This window comes from Oncorhynchus tshawytscha, linkage group LG03, assembly GCF_018296145.1.
Source record: "Oncorhynchus tshawytscha isolate Ot180627B linkage group LG03, Otsh_v2.0, whole genome shotgun sequence".
In the NCBI taxonomy this organism is placed as follows: Eukaryota; Metazoa; Chordata; class Actinopteri; order Salmoniformes; family Salmonidae; genus Oncorhynchus; species Oncorhynchus tshawytscha.
This window is the reverse complement of record NC_056431.1, coordinates 3,768,742-3,793,487: the sequence shown is the minus strand read 5'-3', so window position 1 is coordinate 3,793,487 and position 24,746 is coordinate 3,768,742. Positions and strand designations below refer to the sequence as shown.

Sequence of the window (24,746 nt, the reverse complement as noted above, 5' to 3'; positions counted from 1 at the left end):
GGGAGGGAGGAGAGAAATAGTGGAGGAGAGAGGGAAAGGAGGAGAGAAATAGTGGAGGAGAGAGAGGGAAGAGAGGAGAAATATGGGAGGAGAGAGGGGAGAAATAGAAGATGAGAGAGAGAATAAAGGAGAGGGGATGGGAGAAATAGAAGATGAGAGAGAGAATAAAGGAGAGGGGATGGGAGAAATAGGAGAAAAAGTTGGAAGAGAGAGGTAAGAGAGGAGAGAGGAGAAATAGGGGAGAAGAGAGGGAGGAGGGGAGAGAGAGGTAAGAGAGGAGAGAGGAGAAATAGGGGAGAAGAGAGGGAGGAGGGGAGAGAGAGGTAAGAGAGGAGAGAGGAGAAATAGGGGAGAAGAGAGGGAGGAGGGGAGAGAGAGGTAAGAGAGGAGAGAGGAGAAATAGGGGAGAAGAGAGGGAGGAGGGGAGAGAGAGGTAAGAGAGGAGAGAGGAGAAATAGGGGAGAAGAGAGGGAGGAGGGGAGAGAGAGGTAAGAGAGGAGAGAGGAGAAATAGGGGAGAAGAGAGGGAGGAGGGGAGAGAGAGGTAAGAGAGGAGAGAGGAGAAATAGGGGAGAAGAGAGGGAGGAGGGGAGAGAGAGGTAAGAGAGGAGAGAGGAGAAATAGGGGAGAAGAGAGGGAGGAGGGGAGAGAGAGGTAAGAGAGGAGAGAGGAGAAATAGGGGAGAAGAGAGGGAGGAGGGGAGAGAGAGGTAAGAGAGGAGAGAGGAGAAATAGGGGAGAAGAGAGGGAGGAGGGGAGAGAGAGGTAAGAGAGGAGAGAGGAGAAATAGGGGAGAAGAGAGGGAGGAGGGGGAGAGAGAGGTAAGAGAGGAGAGAGGAGAAATAGGGGAGAAGAGAGGGAGGAGGGGAGAGAGAGGTAAGAGAGGAGAGAGGAGAAATAGGGGAGAAGAGAGGGAGGAGGGGAGAGAGAGGTAAGAGAGGAGAGAGGAGAAATAGGGGAGAAGAGAGGGAGGAGGGGAGAGAGAGGTAAGAGAGGAGAGAGGAGAAATAGGGGAGAAGAGAGGGAGGAGGGGGAGAGAGAGGTAAGAGAGGAGAGAGGAGAAATAGGGGAGAAGAGAGGGATGAGGGGAGAGAGAGGTAAGAGAGGAGAGAGGAGAAATAGGGGAGAAGAGAGGGATGAGGGGAGAAAGAGAAAAGAGGAGAGGGGGAGAAATAGGGGAGAAGAGAGGGATGAGGGGAGAAATAGAAAAGAGGAGAGGGGGAGAAATAGGGGAGAAGAGAGGGAGGAGGGGAGAAATAGAAAAGAGGAGAGGGGGAGAAATAGAGGAGAGAGAGAAGAAAGGAGAGGGTGTTATGGATAGGAGGAGAAGATAAATAGAGAAGGATGAAAACAGAGAGATGGAGAAGACAGAAATATGTGGGAAAGAAGGATGGAGTTAGTACACAGAGGTTCTGACTACTGAGCCAAAGATAGAGATATCTGAAGACAACCCAGCACCTTGTTAATGGAGGCAGACTAGGGGAGAGGAAGAGGGAGAGACAGAAAGAGACAGACAGATATGTCCTGTTATTCAATGGATGATTCATATATGGAGGATTCATATATAGATATAGAGCCACTAACTGGCTGTTTGAGCCATCAAGTGTCACTAGTTATTAAATTCCAATGAGCTGAATCAACCACCGGTGCTACAGGCCTACGTCTAGTTTTAGAGACACGGATACAGAAATCCTAGGAGGCAATGAAGTCTTTTGGGAGTTTGAGCTGGTTGATCTTCTTATGTCTGTCTGTTTTTCACTTTGCCTGTCGGTATGGAAACCCTGTCATAGCAACATTTGACAGTACATCGTTAGGAGCGGTAGCTAGGGATTATAAACGCGGGGGTGGAGGTTTGTACTGATTGGATTACCTCCCCTGTTCTAAAACCAAAATGTGAAATCGGAGGAAGATGATTGGCCCTATTGAAATGACTGATCCACAGAGGAGAAGCTGGGTTTGCTGCCAGCATCAGACAACAGAGAACAGTAGAAACAAACAGGCATGCCCTCAGAAATACATCATTAAAGTACAGACATAATGAATAAAAACTCCAGCCCATTTTCCATATCTCACATAATGTGGTGTGTACACCATGTTACTGAAGAGACCGTGTTAAACATGGTGTTAAACTGACCTTCTGCACCAGGGTCCGTGAGGAGCTGAACTGAGCCAAAATGGCCTCCACTGCCACACTGACTGCACTGACCAGAGCTGTGGACGCGAGCAGTTAGACATACACACATCATTTCTCTAACAGTGTAAATGTACATGAATAAATGTACTGTATGTACTGTATATCACATAGACTGTATAGAAATATACATGAAGGCTATATATGATCCCGTGTGACTCAGTTGGTAGAGCATGGTGCTTGCAACGCCAGGGTTGTGGGTTTGATTCCCACGGGGGACCAGTATGAAAATGTATGCACTTAAGTCACTCTGGATAAGAGCGTCTGCTAAATGATTCAAATGTAAATATATACAGGTATATCGTACCTCTTTTTTCCAGCAGGCACAGAGAGGACAGCCCTAGGCCTCTCAGAGGGGCCTTCACGTCATCGCCCATCCAGGAAGTCCCACCTCTCTGTACAGAGCCGGCAAATGAGACGCTACGAACCGCTGAGATTGACAGAGATAGGGGAAGGATCACTTAAAACCTACTCTACGCTATTCTAATCAGTGGTGGACTCAGACAGGAAGAGCAATGTTACTTAGTATTTCTGTGTTACTGTTTCAGTATTAGTGATATTAGTTTTAGCAGTTAGTTAAAGCAGTGGTGGTGTAGTAGTGATAGCATAGTGATAGCATAGTGATAGCATAGTGATAGCATAGTGATAGCATAGTGATAGCATAGTGATAGCATAGTGATAGCATAGCTTAGTTTGTTGAAACATCCCAGTCAAATATTTTTCACAGATTCTAAAATGGTTGTCTTGTTACACTTTGCTTTTCCAATATTCTACACAGGACATCGTCCCTTCTGAGGGTGATACATTATGTGAATGGGAAGCAGATGCATTAACCTCGACAGACACAGGAAACATAAAACCTATTGGAGAAGACCGCCATGCAAAAGTCAGCTATCAGTCACAGGTTGGTGGCGCCTTAGTAGGGGAGGACGGGCTCGTGGTCATGTCTGGACTGGAATGGTGTCAGATACATTAAACACCTTAGTAGGGGAGGACGGGCTCGTGGTCATGTCTGGACTGGAATGGTGTCAGATACATTAAACACCTTAGTAGGGGAGGACGGGCTCGTGGTCATGTCTGGACTGGAATGGTGTCAGATACATTAAACACCTTAGTAGGGGAGGACGGGCTCGTGGTCATGTCTGGACTGGAATGGTGTCAGATACATTAAACACCTTAGTAGGGGAGGACGGGCTCGTGGTCATGTCTGGACTGGAATGGTGTCAGATACATTAAACACCTTAGTAGGGGAGGACGGGCTCGTGGTCATGTCTGGACTGGAATGGTGTCAGATACATTAAACACCTTAGTAGGGGAGGACGGGCTCGTGGTCATGTCTGGACTGGAATGGTGTCAGATACATTAAACACCTTAGTAGGGGAGGACGGGCTCGTGGTCATGTCTGGACTGGAATGGCTTCAGATACATTAAACACCTTAGTAGGGGAGGACGGGCTCGTGGTCATGTCTGGACTGGAATGGTGTCAGATACATTAAACACCTTAGTAGGGGAGGACGGGCTCGTGGTCATGTCTGGACTGGAATGGTGTCAGATACATTAAACACCTTAGTAGGGGAGGACGGGCTCGTGGTCATGTCTGGACTGGAATGGCTTCAGATACATTAAACACCTTAGTAGGGGAGGACGGGCTCGTGGTCATGTCTGGACTGGTGTCAGATACATTAAACACCTTAGTAGGGAGGACGGGCTCGTGGTCATGTCTGGACTGGTGTCAGATACATTAAACACCTTAGTAGGGGAGGACGGGCTCGTGGTCATGTCTGGACTGGAATGGTGTCAGATACATTAAACACCTTAGTAGGGGAGGACGGGCTCGTGGTCATGTCTGGAGAGGAATGACTGGAATGGTGTCAGATACATTAAACACCTCAGTAGGGGAGGACGGGCTCGTGGTCATGTCTGGAGAGGAATGACTGGAATGGTGTCAGATACATTAAACACCTCAGTAGGGGAGGACGGGCTCGTGGTCATGTCTGGACTGGAATGGTGTCAGATACATTAAACACCTTAGTAGGGGAGGACGGGCTCGTGGTCATGTCTGGAGAGGAATGATGTCGGATACATTAAACACCTTAGTAGGGGAGGACGGGCTCGTGGTCATGACTGGACTGGAATGGTGTCAGATACATTAAACACCTTGCCAGGTGTTTGATGCCATTCCATTGGCTCCGTTCCAGCCATTATTATGAGCCGTCCTCCCCTCAACAGCCTCCTGTGATATCAGTAAGGTGTGAGAACATTCCTTAGTCTGACCTCATGATGAAACATATAGACACTGTAGAAGGTTAGTGTTCAGCCCAGTTTATAGCCATTCACCGCTACATTAAACACATCATGTATAGTCACACCCAAACACACCACCTACACCAATGCACACATTCATGCATACACTAAAGTGTGATAATAACCACCACAGTAATTATCATGGTTCAACAGAAGCTGAAGGTCATAGCTTTATTAAGGTGAGGTGTCTATTTCAGCACTCCATGCAACACAGACACACAACAGCATGGAGAGACAGACTGACAGACAGAGATATAGACTGTCTGTTTGTCTGACTACAGACAGGCTGATAGACAGACAGACAGACTATAGACAAACAGACAGACTGATATACAAACAGACAAACTGATAAACAAACAGACAAACAGGCTGATAGACAAACAGACAAACTGATATACAAACAGACAGACTATAGACAAACAGACAGACTGATATACAAACAGACAGACTATATACAAACAGACAGACTGATATACAAACAGACAGACTATAGACAAACAGACAGACTATAGACAAACAGACAGACTATAGACAAACAGACAGACTATAGACAAACAGACAGACTATATACAAACAGACAGACTGATATACAAACAGACAGACTATATACAAACAGACAGACTATAGACAAACAGACAGACTATAGACAAACAGACAGACTGATATACAAACAGACAGACTGATATACAAACAGACAGACTATATACAAACAGACAGACTATAGACAAACAGACAGACTATAGACAAACAGACAGACTGATATACAAACAGACAGACTATAGACAAACAGACAGACTATAGACAAACAGACAGACATACTGACTGACAGCGAGATAGATATACACACTCAAGCTGGACAGACAGATTAAACAGACAGACTGACAGGGCGATAGAGATGTAGATATACAGACAGACAGGCGAGCAGGGTGTTAGACAGACTGGCGAGCAGGGTGTTAGACAGACAGGCGAGCAGGGTGTTAGACAGACAGGCGAGCAGGGTGTTAGACAGACAGGCGAGCAGGGTGTTAGACAGACAGGCGAGCAGGGTGTTAGACAGACAGGCGAGCAGGGTGTTAGACAGACAGGCGAGCAGGGTGTTAGACAGACAGGCGAGCAGGGTGTTAGACAGACAGGCGAGCAGGGTGTTAGACAGACTGGCGAGCAGGGTGTTAGACAGACTGGCGAGCAGGGTGTTAGACAGACAGGCGAGCAGGGTGTTAGACAGACAGGCGAGCAGGGTGTTAGACAGACAGGCGAGCAGGGTGTTAGACAGACAGGCGAGCAGGGTGTTAGACAGACAGGCGAGCAGGGTGTTAGACAGACAGGCGAGCAGGGTGTTAGACAGACAGGCGAGCAGGGTGTTAGACAGACAGGCGAGCAGGGTGTTAGACAGACAGGCGAGCAGGGTGTTAGACAGACAGGCGAGCAGGGTGTTAGACAGACAGGCGAGCAGGGTGTTAGACAGGCGAGCAGGGTGTTAGATAGGGGGAGGGAGTGTTAGACAGACAGGCGAGCAGGGTGTTAGACAGACAGGCGAGCAGGGTGTTAGACAGACAGGCGAGCAGGGTGTTAGATAGGGGAGGGAGTGTGAGAGAGAGAGCAGGGTGTTAGATAGGGGGAGGGAGTGTGAGAGAGAGAGCAGGGTGTTAGATAGGGGGAGGGAGTGTGAGAGAGAGAGCAGGGTGTTAGATAGGGGAGGGAGTGTGAGAGAGAGAGCAGGGTGTTAGATAGGGGGAGGGAGTGTGAGAGAGAGAGCAGGGTGTTAGATAGAGGGAGGGAGTGTGAGAGCGAGAGGCGAGCAGGGTGTTAGATAGGGGGAGGGAGTGTGAGAGAGAGCTCTTACTCAGTGCGGGCGGCAGCGGCGGAGCCTGGATGAGTTTTGGGGGTCTGAAGTTTTCCTGGGGGATAGGGGGTAGAGGAAGGGGTAGTAGAGGGGGCGGCCAGGGCAGGGAGGGTGTGAGAGCGGGGGAACAGGGGTGAGCTGAGGCAGGACGCATCCAGGCCCGGAGGGGGCCCCAGAGCGATAGGGGGTCGAGAGCCCCGATGGGGGAGAGGCGGGGAGGGGCACCCCTGTGGATGGGACAGTTTTGGGGTGGTAGAGGTACCAGGTAGGGAGGGGAGGGAGATCTTTAGAGGTTCTGCTCTGGCCAGAGTGAGGTGTGTGTGTGTGTGTCAGTGCGACCAAGGGAACCGACAGTGTGTGTTTTGGCATATGCCATCATCATAGCGTCAACGTTTTTATATGGGGTGGGGCAGCCTTGAGTGTGTGTGTCATTGCTGACGAGTGTGTGTGAGCCGGTGTGAGGCTGTTTATCAGTGACGTTAGCGGTGCAGTAGAGGGAGTCAAAGTCAGTGATGGATTCAGAGACAAAGCCATACTCCAGCTTCTCTTTAGTCTTGGACTCATTCACATAACGATACAAACTATCAATGTTGCTCTTGAAGTCCTTTCCAAAACGATGTGCAGAGTCTAGGCCTCCATCCTTCTTAAAATAGTCACTATATCCAGAATCAATATCATTCTCAGAATAAGTTCCATGGCTGTCTTCATTTAAATCTGTGTGAGTGTATGGTGTAGCAAAGGGGTTAGATAACTGGGTAGTGTAGGGGTTAGGGGTCGTGGACTGGGTAGTGAAGGGGTTAGGGGTCGTGGACTGGGTAGTGTAGGGGTTAGGGGTCATGGACTGGTTAGTGTAGGAGTTAGGGCCTATGGCTGTGGACTGGGTAGTGTAGGGGTTAGGGGCTGTGGACTGGGTAGTGTAGGGGTTAGGGGTCATGGACTGGGTAGTGTAGGCGTTAGGGGTCATGGACTGGTTAGTGTAGGAGTTAGGGCCTATGGCTGTTGACTGGGTAGTGTAGGGGTTAGGGACCGTGGACTGGGTAGTGTAGGGGTTAGGGGCCGTGGCTGTGGACTGGGTAGTGTAGGGGTTAGGGCCTATGGCTGTGGACTGGGTAGTGTAGGGGTTAGGGGCTGTGGACTGGGTAGTGTTGGGGTTAGGGGTCATGGACTGGTTAGTGTAGGAGTTAGGGCCTATGGCTGTGGACTGGGTAGTGTAGGGGTTAGGGGCCGTGGCTGTAGACTGGATTTCAGTGTGGCTATGAGGTCGGGTCCTGGGGACTGGTCTCGTATGAGCACCACAGTATCCTGGGTGGTAAGGGGGGATTATAGAGTGGAGGAAATAGGAGGAGGGCTGGGAGTGGGCCAGGGAGAGAGGGGGTGAGGACACTGCCCAGTCAAAAGGTGCAAAGGGGAGAAGGGAGAGGAGTATGATTAACAGGGACAGGTTGAGGTGGAAATGGGGATTTGAGGTGGACATGGGGATTTGAGGTGGACATGGGGGGCATTCAGTGGGTAGGAGTGTGAGTAAGTGGTGTGTGTGGGTGGGGGGTAGGTAGGGGTAGTTGGGGGCAGGTAGGGCCAGGTAGGGGTAGTTGGGGGCAGGTAGGTGCAGGTAGGGTTAGTTGGGGGTAGTTGGGGGCAGGTAGGGGTAGTTGGGGGTAGTTGGGGCAGGTAGGGAATTTGGGGGCAGGTAGGGGCATTTGGGGGCAGGTAGGGGCATTTGGGGGCAGGTAGGGGCATTTGGGGGCAGGTAGGGGTAGTTGGGGGTAGTTGGGGCAGGTAGGGGCATTTGGGGGCAGGTAGGGGCATTTGGGGGCAGGTAGGGGTAGTTGGGGGTAGGTAGGGGTAGTTGGGGGTAGGTAGGGGTAGTTGGGGGTAGGTAGGGCCAGGTAGGGGTAGTTGGGGATAGGTAGGGGTAGTTGGGGGCAGGTAGGGGCAGGTAGGGGTAGTTGGGGGCAGGTAGGGCCAGGTAGGGGTAGTTGGGGGCAGGTGGGGGTAGTTGGGGGCAGGTGGGGGTGGTTGGGGCCAGGTGGGGGTGGTTGGGGGCAGGTGGGGGTAGTTGGGGGCAGTTGGGGGCGGGTAGGGGTAGTTGGGGGCAGGTAGTTGGGGGCAGGGGGGTAGTTGGGGGCAGGTGGGGGTAGTTGGGGGCAGGTAGGGGTAGGTGGGGGCAGGTAGGGGTAGTTGGAGGCAGTTGGGGGCAGTTAGGGGTAGGTAGGAGTAGTTGGGGGCAGGTAGGGGTAGGTGGGGGCAGGTAGGGGTAGGTGGGGGCAGGTAGGGGTAGTTGGGGGCAGGTAGGGGCAGGTAGGGGTAGGTGGGGGCAGGTAGGGGCAGGTAGGGGTAGTTGGGGGCAGGTAGGGGTAGTTGGGGGCAGGTAGGGGTAGGTGGGGGCAGGTGGGGGCAGGTAGGGGTAGTTGGGGGCCGGAGGACAAGCAAAAGCAGAGAAGAGGAGAAGGTAAAGGAGAAGCAGAGCCAAGGACAAACGTTGGAAGGACGGATGGGATAGAGGGATGAGAACAAGGAGAGGAGCAAAAGTGTATGTTGCAAATAAATTGGGAAGAGAGAGAGAGATGGAGAGAATGTTAGTGTCTGTTGAGAGAAGAATGCAATGTACACCAGTAGATCCCCACCACAACATGCCGTAACGTAGTACACCACCCAGTACCCACACAACAACATACAGTATGTCCAATAGTCTGACCCAACAGACACACACAGACTGACCACAATACATGACAGAGTCAATGGAGGTGGTTCATGAACAGAGGAGTCAAAGTTCAGGTTTAGAGAAGCCTTTCTCTTTCGTTTCCTACTCTCAGTCGTTCACTATTATTTCAACCACGCCCAGACCTTTAAGCTAGTGGTTTCACGTTCTACTCTTCCGTCAGTGTGTATTCTGTATTATAAAACAGATATGTGCAGGTGACTGGCAAAGATGAGGTTTTCACTGTCCACAGTAGTGGTATGCTGTCCTCTCTCTCTCTCTGTACAGTAGTGGTATGCTGTCCTCTCTCTCTCTCTCTCTGTACAGTAGTGGTATGCTGTCCCTCTCTCTCTCTGTACAGTAGTGGTATGCTGTCTCTCTCTCTCTCTCTCTGTACAGTAGTGGTGTGCTGTTCTCTCTCTCTCTCTGTACAGTAGTGGTATGCTGTTCTCTCTCTCTCTCTGTACAGTAGTGGTATGCTGTCCTCTCTCTCTCTCTGTACAGTAGTGGTATGCTGTCTCTCTCTCTCTCTGTACAGTAGTGGTATGCTGTCTCTCTCTCTCTCTCTCTGTACAGTAGTGGTGTGCTGTTCTCTCTCTCTCTCTGTACAGTAGTGGTATGCTGTCCTCTCTCTCTCTGTACAGTAGTGGTATGCTGTCCTCTCTCTCTCTCTCTCTGTACAGTAGTGGTATGCTGTCCTCTCTCTCTCTCTGTACAGTAGTGGTATGCTGTCCTCCTCTCTCTCTCTCTGTACAGTAGTGGTATGCTGTCCTCTCTCTCTCTCTGTACAGTAGTGGTATGCTGTCTCTCTCTCTCTCTCTCTCTGTACAGTAGTGGTATGCTGTCCTCTCTCTCTCTCTCTCTGTACAGTAGTGGTGTGCTGTCCTCTCTCTGTACAGTAGTGGTATGCTGTCTCTCTCTCTCTCTGTACAGTAGTGGTATGCTGTCCTCTCTCTCTCTGTACAGTAGTGGTATGCTGTCCTCTCTCTCTCTCTGTACAGTAGTGGTATGCTGTCCTCTCTCTCTCTCTGTACAGTAGTGGTATGCTGTCCTCTCTCTCTCTGTACAGTAGTGGTATGCTGTCCTCTCTCTCTCTGTACAGTAGTGGTATGCTGTCCTCTCTCTCTCTGTACAGTAGTGGTGTGCTGTCCTCTCTCTCTGTACAGTAGTGGTATGCTGTCCTCTCTCTCTCTCTGTACAGTAGTGGTATGCTGTCCCTCTCTCTCTCTGTACAGTAGTGGTATGCTGTCCTCTCTCTCTCTGTACAGTAGTGGTATGCTGTCCTCTCTCTCTCTGTACAGTAGTGGTGTGCTGTCTCTCTCTCTCTCTGTACAGTAGTGGTATGCTGTCCTCTCTCTCTCTGTACAGTAGTGGTATGCTGTCCTCTCTCTCTGTACAGTAGTGGTATGCTGTCCTCTCTCTCTCTCTGTACAGTAGTGGTATGCTGTCCTCTCTCTCTCTCTGTACAGTAGTGGTATGCTGTCCTCTCTCTCTCTCTGTACAGTAGTGGTATGCTGTCTCTCTCTCTCTCTGTACAGTAGTGGTATGCTGTCCTCTCTCTCTCTATACAGTAGTGGTATGCTGTCCTCTCTCTCTCTCTGTACAGTAGTGGTATGCTGTGTCTCTCTCTCTCTGTACAGTAGTGGTATGCTGTCCTCTCTCTCTCTCTGTACAGTAGTGGTATGCTGTCCTCTCTCTCTCTCTGTACAGTAGTGGTATGCTGTCCTCTCTCTCTCTCTGTACAGTAGTGGTATGCTGTCCCTCTCTCTCTCTCTCTGTACAGTAGTGGTGTGCTGTCCTCTCTCTCTCTCTCTGTACAGTAGTGGTATGCTGTCCTCTCTCTCTCTCTCTCTGTACAGTAGTGGTGTGCTGTCCTCTCTCTCTCTCTGTCTCTGTACAGTAGTGGTATGCTGTCCTCTCTCTCTCTCTGTACAGTAGTGGTATGCTGTCCTCTCTCTCTCTCTGTACAGTAGTGGTATGCTGTCCTCTCTCTCTCTCTGTACAGTAGTGGTATGCTGTCCTCTCTCTCTCTCTGTACAGTAGTGGTGTGCTGTCCTCTCTCTCTCTCTCTCTCTGTACAGTAGTGGTATGCTGTCCTCTCTCTCTCTCTCTCTGTACAGTAGTGGTGTGCTGTCCTCTCTCTCTCTGTCTCTGTACAGTAGTGGTATGCTGTCCTCTCTCTCTCTCTCTGTACAGTAGTGGTATGCTGTCCTCTCTCTCTCTGTACATTAGTGGTATGCTGTTCTCTCTCTCTCTGTACAGTAGTGGTATGCTGTTCTCTCTGTCTCTGTACAGTAGTGGTATGCTGTCCTCTCTCTCTCTGTCTCTGTACAGTAGTGGTGTGCTGTCCTCTCTCTCTCTGTCTCTGTACAGTAGTGGTATGCTGTCCTCTCTCTCTCTGTACATTAGTGGTATGCTGTTCTCTCTCTCTCTGTACAGTAGTGGTATGCTGTTCTCTCTGTCTCTGTACATTAGTGGTATGCTGTTCTCTCTCTCTCTGTACATTAGTGGTATGCTGTTCTCTCTGTCTCTGTACAGTAGTGGTATGCTGTTCTCTCTGTCTCTGTACAGTAGTGGTATGCTGTCCTCTCTCTCTCTGTACAGTAGTGGTATGCTGTTCTCTCTCTCTCTGTACAGTAGTGGTATGCTGTTCTCTCTCTCTCTGTACAGTAGTGGTATGCTGTTCTCTCTCTCTCTGTACAGTAGTGGTATGCTGTTCTCTCTGTCTCTGTACAGTAGTGGTATGCTGTCCTCTCTCTCTCTCTATACAGTAGTGGTGTGCTGTCCTCTCTCTGTACAGTAGTGGTATGCTGTCCTCTCTCTCTCTATACAGTAGTGGTGTGCTGTCCTCTCTCTGTACAGTAGTGGTATGCTGTCCTCTCTCTCTCTCTGTACAGTAGTGGTATGCTGTCCTCTCTCTCTCTCTGTACAGTAGTGGTATGCTGTCCTCTCTCTCTCTCTGTACAGTAGTGGTATGCTGTCCTCTCTCTCTCTCTGTACAGTAGTGGTATGCTGTCCTCTCTCTCTCTCTGTACAGTAGTGGTATGCTGTCTCTCTCTCTCTGTACAGTAGTGGTATGCTGTCCTCTCTCTCTCTGTACAGTAGTGGTGTGCTGTCCTCTCTCTCTCTGTACAGTAGTGGTATGCTGTCCTCTCTCTCTCTCTGTACAGTAGTGGTATGCTGTCCTCTCTCTCTCTCTGTACAGTAGTGGTATGCTGTCCTCTCTCTCTCTGTACAGTAGTGGTGTGCTGTCCTCTCTCTCTCTCTGTACAGTAGTGGTATGCTGTCCTCTCTCTCTCTCTGTACAGTAGTGGTATGCTGTCCTCTCTCTCTCTCTGTACAGTAGTGGTATGCTGTCTCTCTCTCTCTGTACAGTAGTGGTATGCTGTCCTCTCTCTCTCTCTGTACAGTAGTGGTATGCTGTCCTCTCTCTCTCTCTGTACAGTAGTGGTATGCTGTCCTCTCTCTCTCTCTCTATACAGTAGTGGTATGCTGTCCTCTCTCTCTCTCTGTACAGTAGTGGTATGCTGTCCTCTCTCTCTCTCTGTACAGTAGTGGTATGCTGTCCTCTCTCTCTCTGTACAGTAGTGGTATGCTGTCCTCTCTCTCTCTCTCTGTACAGTAGTGGTATGCTGTCCTCTCTCTCTCTCTGTACAGTAGTGGTATGCTGTCTCTCTCTCTCTCTCTCTGTACAGTAGTGGTGTGCTGTCTCTCTCTCTCTCTCTCTGTACAGTAGTGGTATGCTGTCCTCTCTCTCTCTCTCTCTGTACAGTAGTGGTGTGCTGTCCTCTCTCTCTCTCTGTCTCTGTACAGTAGTGGTATGCTGTCTCTCTCTCTCTCTGTACAGTAGTGGTATGCTGTCCTCTCTCTCTCTCTGTACAGTAGTGGTATGCTGTCCTCTCTCTCTCTCTGTACAGTAGTGGTATGCTGTCCTCTCTCTCTCTCTGTACAGTAGTGGTGTGCTGTCCTCTCTCTCTCTCTCTCTGTACAGTAGTGGTATGCTGTCCTCTCTCTCTCTCTCTGTACAGTAGTGGTGTGCTGTCTCTCTCTCTCTGTCTCTGTACAGTAGTGGTATGCTGTCCTCTCTCTCTCTCTCTCTGTACAGTAGTGGTATGCTGTCCTCTCTCTCTCTGTACATTAGTGGTATGCTGTTCTCTCTCTCTCTGTACAGTAGTGGTATGCTGTTCTCTCTGTCTCTGTACAGTAGTGGTATGCTGTCCTCTCTCTCTCTCTGTCTCTGTACAGTAGTGGTGTGCTGTCCTCTCTCTCTCTGTCTCTGTACAGTAGTGGTATGCTGTCCTCTCTCTCTGTACATTAGTGGTATGCTGTTCTCTCTCTCTGTACAGTAGTGGTATGCTGTTCTCTCTCTCTCTGTACAGTAGTGGTATGCTGTTCTCTCTCTCTCTGTACAGTAGTGGTATGCTGTTCTCTCTCTCTCTGTACAGTAGTGGTATGCTGTTCTCTCTGTCTCTGTACAGTAGTGGTATGCTGTCCTCTCTCTCTCTGTACAGTAGTGGTATGCTGTTCTCTCTCTCTGTACAGTAGTGGTATGCTGTTCTCTCTGTCTCTGTACAGTAGTGGTATGCTGTTCTCTCTGTCTCTGTACAGTAGTGGTATGCTGTTCTCTCTCTCTCTGTACAGTAGTGGTATGCTGTTCTCTCTGTCTCTGTACAGTAGTGGTATGCTGTCCTCTCTGTCTCTGTACAGTAGTGGTATGCTGTTCTCTCTCTCTCTGTACAGTAGTGGTATGCTGTTCTCTCTCTCTCTGTACAGTAGTGGTATGCTGTTCTCTCTCTCTCTGTACAGTAGTGGTATGCTGTTCTCTCTCTCTCTGTACAGTAGTGGTATGCTGTTCTCTCTCTCTCTGTACAGTAGTGGTATGCTGTTCTCTCTCTCTCTGTACAGTAGTGGTATGCTGTTCTCTCTGTCTCTGTACAGTAGTGGTATGCTGTTCTCTCTGTCTCTGTACAGTAGTGGTATGCTGTCCTCTCTCTCTCTGTACAGTAGTGGTATGCTGTTCTCTCTCTCTCTGTACAGTAGTGGTATGCTGTTCTCTCTGTCTCTGTACAGTAGTGGTATGCTGTTCTCTCTCTCTCTGTACAGTAGTGGTATGCTGTTCTCTCTCTCTCTGTACAGTAGTGGTATGCTGTTCTCTCTCTCTCTGTACAGTAGTGGTATGCTGTTCTCTCTGTCTCTGTACAGTAGTGGTATGCTGTCCTCTCTCTCTCTCTGTACAGTAGTGGTATGCTGTTCTCTCTGTCTCTGTACAGTAGTGGTATGCTGTCTCTCTCTCTCTCTGTACAGTAGTGGTATGCTGTTCTCTCTGTCTCTGTACAGTAGTGGTATGCTGTTCTCTCTCTCTCTGTACAGTAGTGGTATGCTGTTCTCTCTGTCTCTGTACAGTAGTGGTATGCTGTTCTCTCTCTCTCTGTACAGTAGTGGTATGCTGTCCTCTCTCTGTACAGTAGTGGTATGCTGTCCTCTCTCTCTCTGTACAGTAGTGGTATGCTGTTCTCTCTCTCTCTGTACAGTAGTGGTATGCTGTTCTCTCTGTCTCTGTACAGTAGTGGTATGCTGTCCTCTCTCTCTCTCTGTACAGTAGTGGTGTGCTGTCCTCTCTCTCTCTCTCTCTGTACAGTAGTGGTATGCTGTTCTCTCTCTCTCTGTACAGTAGTGGTGTGCTGTCCTCTCTCTCTCTCTCTCTCTCTGTACAGTAGTGGTATGCTGTTCTCTCTGTCTCTGTACAGTAGTGGTATGCTGTTCTCTCTGTCTCTGTACAGTAGTGGTATGCTGTTCTCTCTCTCTGTACAGTAGTGGTATGCTGTCCTCTCTCTCTCTGTACAGTAGTGGTATGCTGTCCTCTCTCTCTCTCTGTACAGTAGTGGTATGCTGTCCTCTCTCTCTCTCTGTACAGTAGTGGTATGCTGTCCTCTCTCTCTCTCTGTACAGTAGTGGTATGCTGTCCTCTCTCTCTCTCTGTACAGTAGTGGTATGCTGTCCTCTCTCTCTCTCTGTACAGTAGTGGTATGCTGTCCTCTCTCTCTCTCTGTACAGTAGTGGTGTGCTGTCCTCTCTCTCTCTCTCTCTCTGTACAGTAGTGGTATGCTGTCTCTCTCTCTCTCTCTGTACAGTAGTGGTGTGCTGTCTCTCTCTCTCTGTCTCTGTACAGTAGTGGTATGCTGTCCTCTCTCTCTCTCTCTCTGTACAGTAGTGGTATGCTGTCCTCTCTCTCTCTGTACATTAGTGGTATGCTGTTCTCTCTCTCTCTGTACAGTAGTGGTATGCTGTTCTCTCTGTCTCTGTACAGTAGTGGTATGCTGTCCTCTCTCTCTCTGTCCCTGTACAGTAGTGGTGTGCTGTCCTCTCTCTCTCTGTACATTAGTGGTATGCTGTTCTCTCTCTCTCTGTACAGTAGTGGTATGCTGTTCTCTCTGTCTCTGTACATTAGTGGTATGCTGTTCTCTCTCTCTCTGTACAGTAGTGGTATGCTGTTCTCTCTCTCTCTGTACAGTAGTGGTATGCTGTTCTCTCTGTCTCTGTACAGTAGTGGTATGCTGTCCTCTCTCTCTCTGTACAGTAGTGGTATGCTGTTCTCTCTCTCTCTGTACAGTAGTGGTATGCTGTTCTCTCTCTCTCTGTACAGTAGTGGTATGCTGTTCTCTCTCTCTCTGTACAGTAGTGGTATGCTGTTCTCTCTGTCTCTGTACAGTAGTGGTATGCTGTCTCTCTGTCTCTGTACAGTAGTGGTATGCTGTCTCTCTCTCTCTGTACAGTAGTGGTATGCTGTTCTCTCTGTCTCTGTACAGTAGTGGTATGCTGTTCTCTCTGTCTCTGTACAGTAGTGGTATGCTGTTCTCTCTGTCTCTGTACAGTAGTGGTATGCTGTTCTCTCTCTCTCTGTACAGTAGTGGTATGCTGTTCTCTCTGTCTCTGTACAGTAGTGGTATGCTGTCCTCTCTGTCTCTGTACAGTAGTGGTATGCTGTTCTCTCTCTCTCTGTACAGTAGTGGTATGCTGTTCTCTCTCTCTCTGTACAGTAGTGGTATGCTGTTCTCTCTCTCTCTGTACAGTAGTGGTATGCTGTTCTCTCTCTCTCTGTACAGTAGTGGTATGCTGTTCTCTCTCTCTCTGTACAGTAGTGGTATGCTGTTCTCTCTCTCTCTGTACAGTAGTGGTATGCTGTTCTCTCTCTCTCTGTACAGTAGTGGTATGCTGTTCTCTCTGTCTCTGTACAGTAGTGGTATGCTGTTCTCTCTGTCTCTGTACAGTGGTGGTATGCTGTCCTCTCTCTCTCTGTACAGTAGTGGTATGCTGTTCTCTCTCTCTGTACAGTAGTGGTATGCTGTTCTCTCTGTCTCTGTACAGTAGTGGTATGCTGTTCTCTCTCTCTGTACAGTAGTGGTATGCTGTTCTCTCTCTCTCTGTACAGTAGTGGTATGCTGTTCTCTCTCTCTCTGTACAGTAGTGGTATGCTGTTCTCTCTGTCTCTGTACAGTAGTGGTATGCTGTCCTCTCTCTCTCTCTGTACAGTAGTGGTATGCTGTTCTCTCTGTCTCTGTACAGTAGTGGTATGCTGTCCTCTCTCTCTCTCTGTACAGTAGTGGTATGCTGTTCTCTCTGTCTCTGTACAGTAGTGGTATGCTGTCCTCTCTCTCTCTCTGTACAGTAGTGGTATGCTGTTCTCTCTCTCTCTGTACAGTAGTGGTATGCTGTTCTCTCTGTCTCTGTACAGTAGTGGTATGCTGTTCTCTCTCTCTCTGTACAGTAGTGGTATGCTGTCCTCTCTCTGTACAGTAGTGGTATGCTGTCCCTCTCTCTCTGTACAGTAGTGGTATGCTGTTCTCTCTCTCTCTGTACAGTAGTGGTATGCTGTTCTCTCTGTCTCTGTACAGTAGTGGTATGCTGTCTCTCTCTCTCTCTGTACAGTAGTGGTGTGCTGTCTCTCTCTCTCTCTCTCTGTACAGTAGTGGTATGCTGTTCTCTCTCTCTCTGTACAGTAGTGGTGTGCTGTCCTCTCTCTCTCTCTCTCTGTACAGTAGTGGTGTGCTGTCCTCTCTCTCTCTGTACAGTAGTGGTATGCTATGCTCCTCTCTCTCTCTCTCTGTACAGTAGTGGTATGCTGTCCTCTCTCTCTCTCTCTCTGTACAGTAGTGGTGTGCTGTCCCTCTCTCTCTGTACAGTAGTGGTATGCTGTCCTCTCTCTCTCTGTACAGTAGTGGTATGCTGTCTCTCTCTCTCTGTACAGTAGTGGTATGCTGTCATCTCTCTGTACAGTAGTGGTATGCTGTCATCTCTCTGTACAGTAGTGGTATGCTGTCCTCTCTCTCTCTGTACAGTAGTGGTATGCTGTCCTCTCTCTCCCTCTATACAGTAGTGGTATGCTGTCCTCTCTCTCTCTCTCTCTGTACAGTAGTGGTATGCTGTCCTCTCTCTCGCTCTCTGTACAGTAGTGGTATGCTGTCCCTCTCTCTCTCTCTGTACAGTAGTGGTATGCTGTCCTCTCTCTCTGTACAGTAGTGGTATGCTGTCCTCTCTCTGTACAGTAGTGGTATGCTGTCCTCTCTCTGTACAGTAGTGGTATGCTGTCCTCTCTCTCTCTCTCTCTCTGTACAGTAGTGGTATGCTGTCCTCTCTCTCTCTCTCTGTACAGTAGTGGTATGCTGTCCTCTCTCTGTACAGTAGTGGTATGCTGTCCTCTCTCTGTACAGTAGTGGTATGCTGTCCTCTCTCTGTACAGTAGTGGTATGCTGTCCTCTCTCTGTACAGTAGTGGTATGCTGTTCTCTCTCTGTACAGTAGTGGTATGCTGTTCTCTATCTTCACCTTCTCTCTCTCTCTCTTTTTCTTTCCCTCTCTCTGGCAGAGAAAAGTGCCGTTGGTTACGCTGAGTCAGGCTATGGAGAGTTCTGTTCCTGCCTGGCTGCGCACTGTCTATCTCTCTGACTCCTTGGAGATGATTGGATAATAGCCTATGCTGACTAGTCCATTCTGCACAGAAATGCATTGTCTCATTTAATATCACTGTGACAGAGAGATAGAGGCTACACAGAGCGTGTTAACTACCATACCTTGGTTTAGCCTTGAGTTGATCTGACTGTCTCTCAGATGCAGCCACACATTACACTTCCTGTTTTTTTTTTGCGCTACTGTGAAATAAGTCTCTGCCATTGGTTGGTAGATGGAGCCCCTCCTGTTTGGTTCTTAAAGCTGTACACGCATACGTGACAAATAGTCTGGTCTGAATTGTATTATTTGTTTACAGTCTGTGGCCATACATAACCTAGGATAAGTTTATCCTACTGCTGTGAAGAGCTGACCACACATAACTCCTTCTACGTTTACAAATACCATACAACTTGGCTTTTACATACACACAGAGGGAAGCACACTACACACACATTCACACACACACACACACGCATTGTGACTTTGATTAGAAAAATATATATTTCAGACAATCACCACACAATTAAATGACTTAATGTAAATTGTTATCAAAACAATAAAGCTGTGAAATTGAAATACAAATGAATAGAGGTATTCAGCCCTTCAGCCTATGGAACTAAGAACTAGAGGTCGACCGATTAATCGGAATGGCCGGTTAATTAGGACCCATTTTAAGTTTTCAGAACAATCGGTAATCTGCATTTTTGGACACCCATCATGGCCGATCACATTGCACTCCACGAGGAGACCGCGTGGCAGGCTGACTACCTGTTATGTGAGTGCAGCAAGGAGCCAAAGTAAGGTGTTAGCTAGCATTAAACTTATATTATTTTTAAAAATCAATCTTAACATAATCACTAGTTAACTACACATGGTTGATGATATTACTAGTTTATCTAGCTTGTCCTGCGTTGCATATAATCGATGCGGTGCCTGTTCATTCATCATCGAATCACAGCCTATTTCACCAAACAGGTGATTTAACAAGCGCATTCGCGAAAAAAGCACTGTCGTTGCACCAATGTGTACCTAACCATAAACATCAACGCCTTTCTTAAAATCAATACACAAATATTTATTTTTAAACCTGCATATTTAGTTAATATTGCCTGCCAACATGAATTTCTTTTAACTAGAGAAATTGTGTCACTTCTCTTGCGTTCTGTGCAACAGAGTTAGGGTATATGCAGCAGTTTGGGCCGCCTGACTCGTTGCTGACTGTGTGAAGACCATTTCTTCCTAACAAAGACAGCCAACTTCGCCAAACGGGGGATGATTTAACAAAGGCGCATTAGTGAAAAAAGAACAATCGTTGAACGAATGTACCGAACCATAAACATCAATGCCTTTCTTACAATCAATACACAGAAGTATATATTTTTAAACCTGCATATTTAGTTAAAAGAAATGCATGTTAGCAGGCAATATTAAACTAGGGAAATTGTGTCACTTCTCTTGTGCTCATTGCACGCAGAGTCAGGGTACAGTTTGGGCCGCAAGGCTCATTGCAAACTAATTTGCCAGAATTTTACGAGAACAGTCTGGAAAAAAGAAAGATGGAAGATAGAGGAGAATAGAGTGAGAGGCCAAGGACAGAAGAGAGACAGGAGGAAGTAGGCAACAAAACATGAACCAATGACTCACCAGATAGTGGAGAGAGAGAGGGCATGATAGAGGGAAGGGGAGACTGAGAGAACAGGCTACAGTGTATAAACAGTGAAAAGGATAGAAAGAGAAAGAGGAAGAGAGATATACAGAGGAAGAGAGCTAGAGGGAGATGGGGAGAGAGAGGGAGATGGGGAGAGAGAGAGGGAGATGGGGAGAGAGAGAGGGAGATGGGGAGAGAGAGAGGGAGGTGGGGAGAGAGAGAGGGAGATGGGGAGAGAGAGAGGGAGGTGGGGAGAGAGAGAGGGAGATGGGGAGAGAGAGAGAGGGAGATGGGGAGAGAGAGAGGGAGATGGGGAGAGAGAGAGGGAGATGGGAAGAGAGAGAGGGAGATGGGGAGAGAGAGAGGGAGATGGGGAGAGAGAGAGGGAGATGGGGAGAGAGAGAGGGAGATGGGGGAGAGAGAGAGGGAGATGGGGAGAGAGAGAGGGAGATGGGGAGAGAGAGAGGGAGATGGGGGAGAGAGAGAGGGAGATGGGGGGAGAGAGAGGGAGATGGGGAGAGAGAGAGATGGGGGAGATGGGGAGAGAGAGAGGGGGAGATGGGGAGAGAGAGAGGGAGATGGGGAGAGAGAGAGGGAGATGGGGAGAGAGAGAGGGAGATGGGGAGAGAGAGAGAGGGAGATGGGGAGAGAGAGAGAGGAGGGAGATGGGAGAGAGAGAGAGGGAGATGGGGAGAGAGAGAGGAGATGGGGAGAGAGGGGGGGAGAGAGAGAGGGAGATGGGGAGAGAGAGAGGGAGATGGGGAGAGAGAGAGGGAGATGGGGGGAGAGAGAGATGGGGGGAGAGAGGGAGATGGGGAGAGAGGGAGATGGGGAGAGAGAGAGGGAGATGGGGAGAGAGAGAGGGAGATGGGGAGAGAGAGAGGGAGATGGGGAGAGAGAGAGGGAGATGGGGGAGAGAGAGGGAGATGGGGAGAGAGAGAGGGAGATGGGGGAGAGAGAGGGAGATGGGGGAGAGAGGGGAGATGGGGAGAGAGAGAGGGAGATGGGGGAGAGAGAGGGAGATGGGGAGAGAGAGAGGGAGATGGGGAGAGAGAGAGGGAGATGGGGAGAGAGAGAGGGAGATGGGGGAGAGAGAGGGAGATGGGGAGAGAGAGAGGGAGATGGGGAGAGAGAGAGGGAGATGGGGAGAGAGAGAGGGAGATGGGGAGAGAGAGAGGGAGATGGGGGGAGAGAGGGAGATGGGGAGATGGGGAGATGGGGAGAGAGAGGGGAGATGGGGGAGAGAGAGGGAGATGGGGGAGAGAGGGGGAGATGGGGAGAGAGAGGGAGATGGGGAGAGAGAGAGGGAGATGGGGAGAGAGAGAGGGAGATGGGGAGAGAGAGAGGGAGATGGGGAGAGAGAGAGAGATGGGGGGAGAGAGGGAGATGGGGGAGAGAGAGGGAGATGGGGAGAGAGAGAGGGAGATGGGGAGAGAGAGAGGGAGATGGGGGGGAGAGAGAGAGAGGGAGATGGGGAGAGAGAGAGGGAGATGGGGAGAGAGAGAGGGAGATGGGGAGAGAGAGAGGGAGATGGGGAGAGAGAGAGGGAGATGGGGAGAGAGAGAGGGAGATGGGGAGAGAGAGAGGGAGATGGGGAGAGAGAGAGGGAGATGGGGAGAGAGAGAGGGAGATGGGGAGAGAGAGAGGGAGATGGGGAGAGAGAGAGGGAGATGGGGGAGAGAGAGGGAGATGGGGAGAGAGAGAGGGAGATGGGGAGAGAGAGAGGGAGATGGGGAGAGAGAGAGGGAGATGGGGAGAGAGAGAGGGAGATGGGGAGAGAGAGAGGGAGATGGGGAGAGAGAGAGGGAGATGGGGGAGAGAGAGAGGGAGATGGGGAGAGAGAGAGGGAGATGGGGGGGAGAGAGAGAGGGAGATGGGGAGAGAGAGAGGGAGATGGGGAGAGAGAGAGGGAGATGGGGAGAGAGAGAGAGAGGGAGATGGGGGAGAGAGAGAGGGAGATGGGGGGGAGAGAGAGGGAGATGGGGAGAGAGAGAGGGAGATGGGGAGAGAGAGAGGGAGATGGGGAGAGAGAGAGATGGGGGAGATGGGGAGAGAGAGAGGGAGATGGGGAGAGAGAGAGGGAGATGGGGAGAGAGAGAGGGAGATGGGGGAGAGGGAGATGGGGAGAGAGGGAGATGGGGGAGAGAGAGGGAGATGGGGAGAGGAGATGGGGAGATGGGGAGAGAGAGAGAGGGAGATGGGGAGAGAGAGAGGGAGATGGGGAGAGAGAGAGGGAGATGGGGAGAGAGAGAGGGAGATGGGGAGAGAGAGAGGGAGATGGGGAGAGAGAGAGGGAGATGGGGAGAGAGAGAGGGAGATGGGGAGAGAGAGAGGGAGATGGGGGGAGAGAGAGGGAGATGGGGAGAGAGAGAGGGAGATGGGGGGGAGAGAGAGAGGGAGAGGGAGGGGAGAGAGAGAGGGAGATGGGGAGAGAGAGAGGGAGATGGGGGAGAGAGAGGGAGATGGGGAGAGAGAGAGGGAGATGGGGAGAGAGAGAGGGAGATGGGGAGAGAGAGAGGGAGATGGGGGAGAGAGAGGGAGATGGGGAGAGAGAGAGGGAGATGGGGGAGAGAGAGGGAGATGGGGGAGAGAGAGGGAGATGGGGAGAGAGAGAGGGAGATGGGGAGAGAGAGAGGGAGATGGGGGAGAGAGAGATGGGGAGATGGGGGAGAGAGAGAGGGAGATGGGGAGAGAGAGAGGGAGATGGGGAGAGAGAGAGGGAGATGGGGAGAGAGAGGGAGATGGGGGAGAGAGAGGGAGATGGGGAGAGAGAGGGGAGATGGGGAGAGAGAGAGGGAGATGGGGAGAGAGAGAGGGAGATGGGGAGAGAGAGGGAGATGGGGGAGAGAGAGGGAGATGGGGGAGAGAGAGGGAGATGGGGAGAGAGAGAGGGAGATGGGGGGAGAGAGGGAGATGGGGGAGAGAGGGAGATGGGGAGAGAGAGAGGGAGATGGGGAGAGAGAGAGGGAGATGGGGAGAGAGAGAGGGAGATGGGGGAGAGAGAGAGGGAGATGGGGAGAGGGAGATGGGGAGAGAGAGGGAGAGAGAGAGGGAGATGGGGAGAGAGAGAGGGAGATGGGGGGAGAGAGAGGGAGATGGGGGAGAGAGAGGGAGATGGGGGGAGAGAGGAGGGAGGAGAGAGAGGGAGATGGGGAGAGAGAGGGGAGATGGGGAGAGAGAGAGGGAGATGGGGAGAGAGAGAGGGAGATGGGGAGAGAGAGGGAGATGGGGAGAGAGAGGGGGAGATGGGGAGAGAGAGAGGGAGATGGGGAGAGAGAGAGGGAGATGGGGAGAGAGAGAGGGAGATGGGGAGAGAGAGAGGGAGATGGGGAGAGAGAGAGGGAGATGGGGAGAGAGAGAGGGAGATGGGGAGAGAGAGAGGGAGATGGGGAGAGAGAGAGGGAGATGGGGAGAGAGAGAGGGAGATGGGGAGAGAGAGAGGGAGATGGGGAGAGAGAGAGGGAGATGGGGGAGAGAGAGGGAGAGAGAGAGGGAGATGGGGAGAGGGAGGGAGATGGGGAGAGAGAGGGAGATGGGGAGAGAGAGGGGGAGATGGGGAGAGAGAGGGAGATGGAGAGAGAGGGGGAGATGGGGAGAGAGAGAGGGAGATGGGGAGAGAGAGGGAGATGGGGAGGGAGATGGGGAGAGAGAGAGGGAGATGGGGAGAGAGAGAGGGAGATGGGGAGAGAGAGGGAGAGAGAGGGAGATGGGGAGAGGAAGATGGGTAGAGAGAGGGAGATGGGGAAAGGAAGATGGGTAGAGAGAGGGAGATGGGGGAGAGAGAGAGAGGAGAGAGAGTGAGCTCGAGGGAGATGGAGAGAGAGGGTGAGCTAGACGGAGATGGACAGAGAGTCAGAGGAGATGGGGAGAGAGAGAGAGGGTGAGCTAGAGGGAGATGGACAGAGAGAGAGGAGATGGAGAGAGGGAGAGATAGCTGTGGGTACTCCATTACTTCCCCCCACTTCTGCAGATTGGATGAATAATTGAATAAGGCAGTGATGACATCACACCAGGCCCACAGGAAGCACTGAAGAGATTCCACCATCTCTTCCTCCCTCTCTGTCTCCCTCTCCCACTCTGCCCCATACACTCACCTGTCCATCCCTGAAAAAGAATGAGTGCAGCCCATCTAATCCTTTTTCTCTCCTCCTTTCCATCTCCATCATCTATCTGTCCATCCTAGATAGAAACTACATTCCACTGCACCCATCTATGTATGCATCTCTCTCTTGTTCCCCTTATTTCTCTTTCCCTCTACTCTGGAATGCGGAGAATTCTCCCCGTGTTTTTGTCACCCTTCTCTCTGCTGGTTTAGTTTTTATTCCCAAGAGAGGACACAGTTTCAGATGTGGTGTTGTGTACATAATATTAGATGGAAGGTGAATTCAGTGAATACTGTAGTTTGTTACTACCTCCACATTTTCACCCCAAATCAGCACCTCACAGTCAGCAACTAGGCCTATAGTCATCATCATCATCATCTAACTCACCTGTCGTTCTTGACTCCCAGGTTCTTCCTCCATCAGCTGTTCCTCTCACCTCCACCTCTTCTTTCCTCTTTTCTCCCTCCTCTTTTCTCTGTCCATCCATCCTCCACAGGTTCCCTTCACTGGCTGAGCACCCAATCCGCTGCGAGGGACATAACTCTGGTTGTCCAATTGCATCCTCTGCTTTCTGGAACATTTCCCTAAAAGCAGCCAATGAGGTGAGGGGAGGTGGTTGCAGGAAGGTGGCCTGGGCCTGGGAGGTGTACTCCCATTGGATTCCGTCGCTGTCCGTCTTTTCCCTCCTCCACTTGAGGTTGTAGAGGAAGTCAGGGTCAGGGGTTATGACTGTAGGATCAGGATCCGGTTCAGTTATTAGTTGGTAGGCCGGGGAGCTGTGTTTGCTACGGTTACGCAGTTCCTTGAAAGTCATCACTTTTGAACGCGACCCTGACGTTGACCCAGAAGTAGATTTATTCAGGGTTTCCTCATTGGATTTTCTAACTTCCAAGGGCGGGGGCAGGGTCAGGGTTTCACCATCGGGGGAGAAAGCCATGAGCCAATCAAATCGCTCAGGGCGTAAAGAGTTGGCGAGAAGGGTGCAAACTTTGAGGGGGCAGGCTAGGGGGACAGGG

At 50.4% G+C, this 24,746-nt stretch overlaps 1 protein-coding gene across 6 annotated transcripts in view; it reads right to left on the bottom strand.

Annotated features, from left to right (window-relative positions):
• The window catches only part of LOC112235541 (RUN and SH3 domain-containing protein 1), a 31,514-nt gene extending 6,768 nt beyond the window's left edge, over positions 1 to 24,746 (bottom strand). For 2 of the 6 annotated variants that reach the window (XM_042307686.1, XM_042307700.1), the window contains exons 1-4: positions 24,118 to 24,746; positions 2,497 to 2,619; positions 2,133 to 2,209; positions 1,457 to 1,474 (exon numbers count right to left, since the gene is read on the bottom strand). In XM_042307686.1, the coding sequence (XP_042163620.1) occupies positions 1,457 to 1,474; positions 2,133 to 2,209; positions 2,497 to 2,619; positions 24,118 to 24,667 (768 nt within the window). In that variant the 5' untranslated portion in view covers positions 24,668 to 24,746. Of the gene's footprint in view, positions 1 to 1,456; positions 1,475 to 2,132; positions 2,210 to 2,496; positions 2,620 to 6,336; positions 6,519 to 18,101; positions 18,217 to 24,117 lie in introns of those variants that run through there. The other 4 variants (XM_042307689.1, XM_042307705.1, XM_042307709.1 and 1 more) reach the window with 3 other exon arrangements.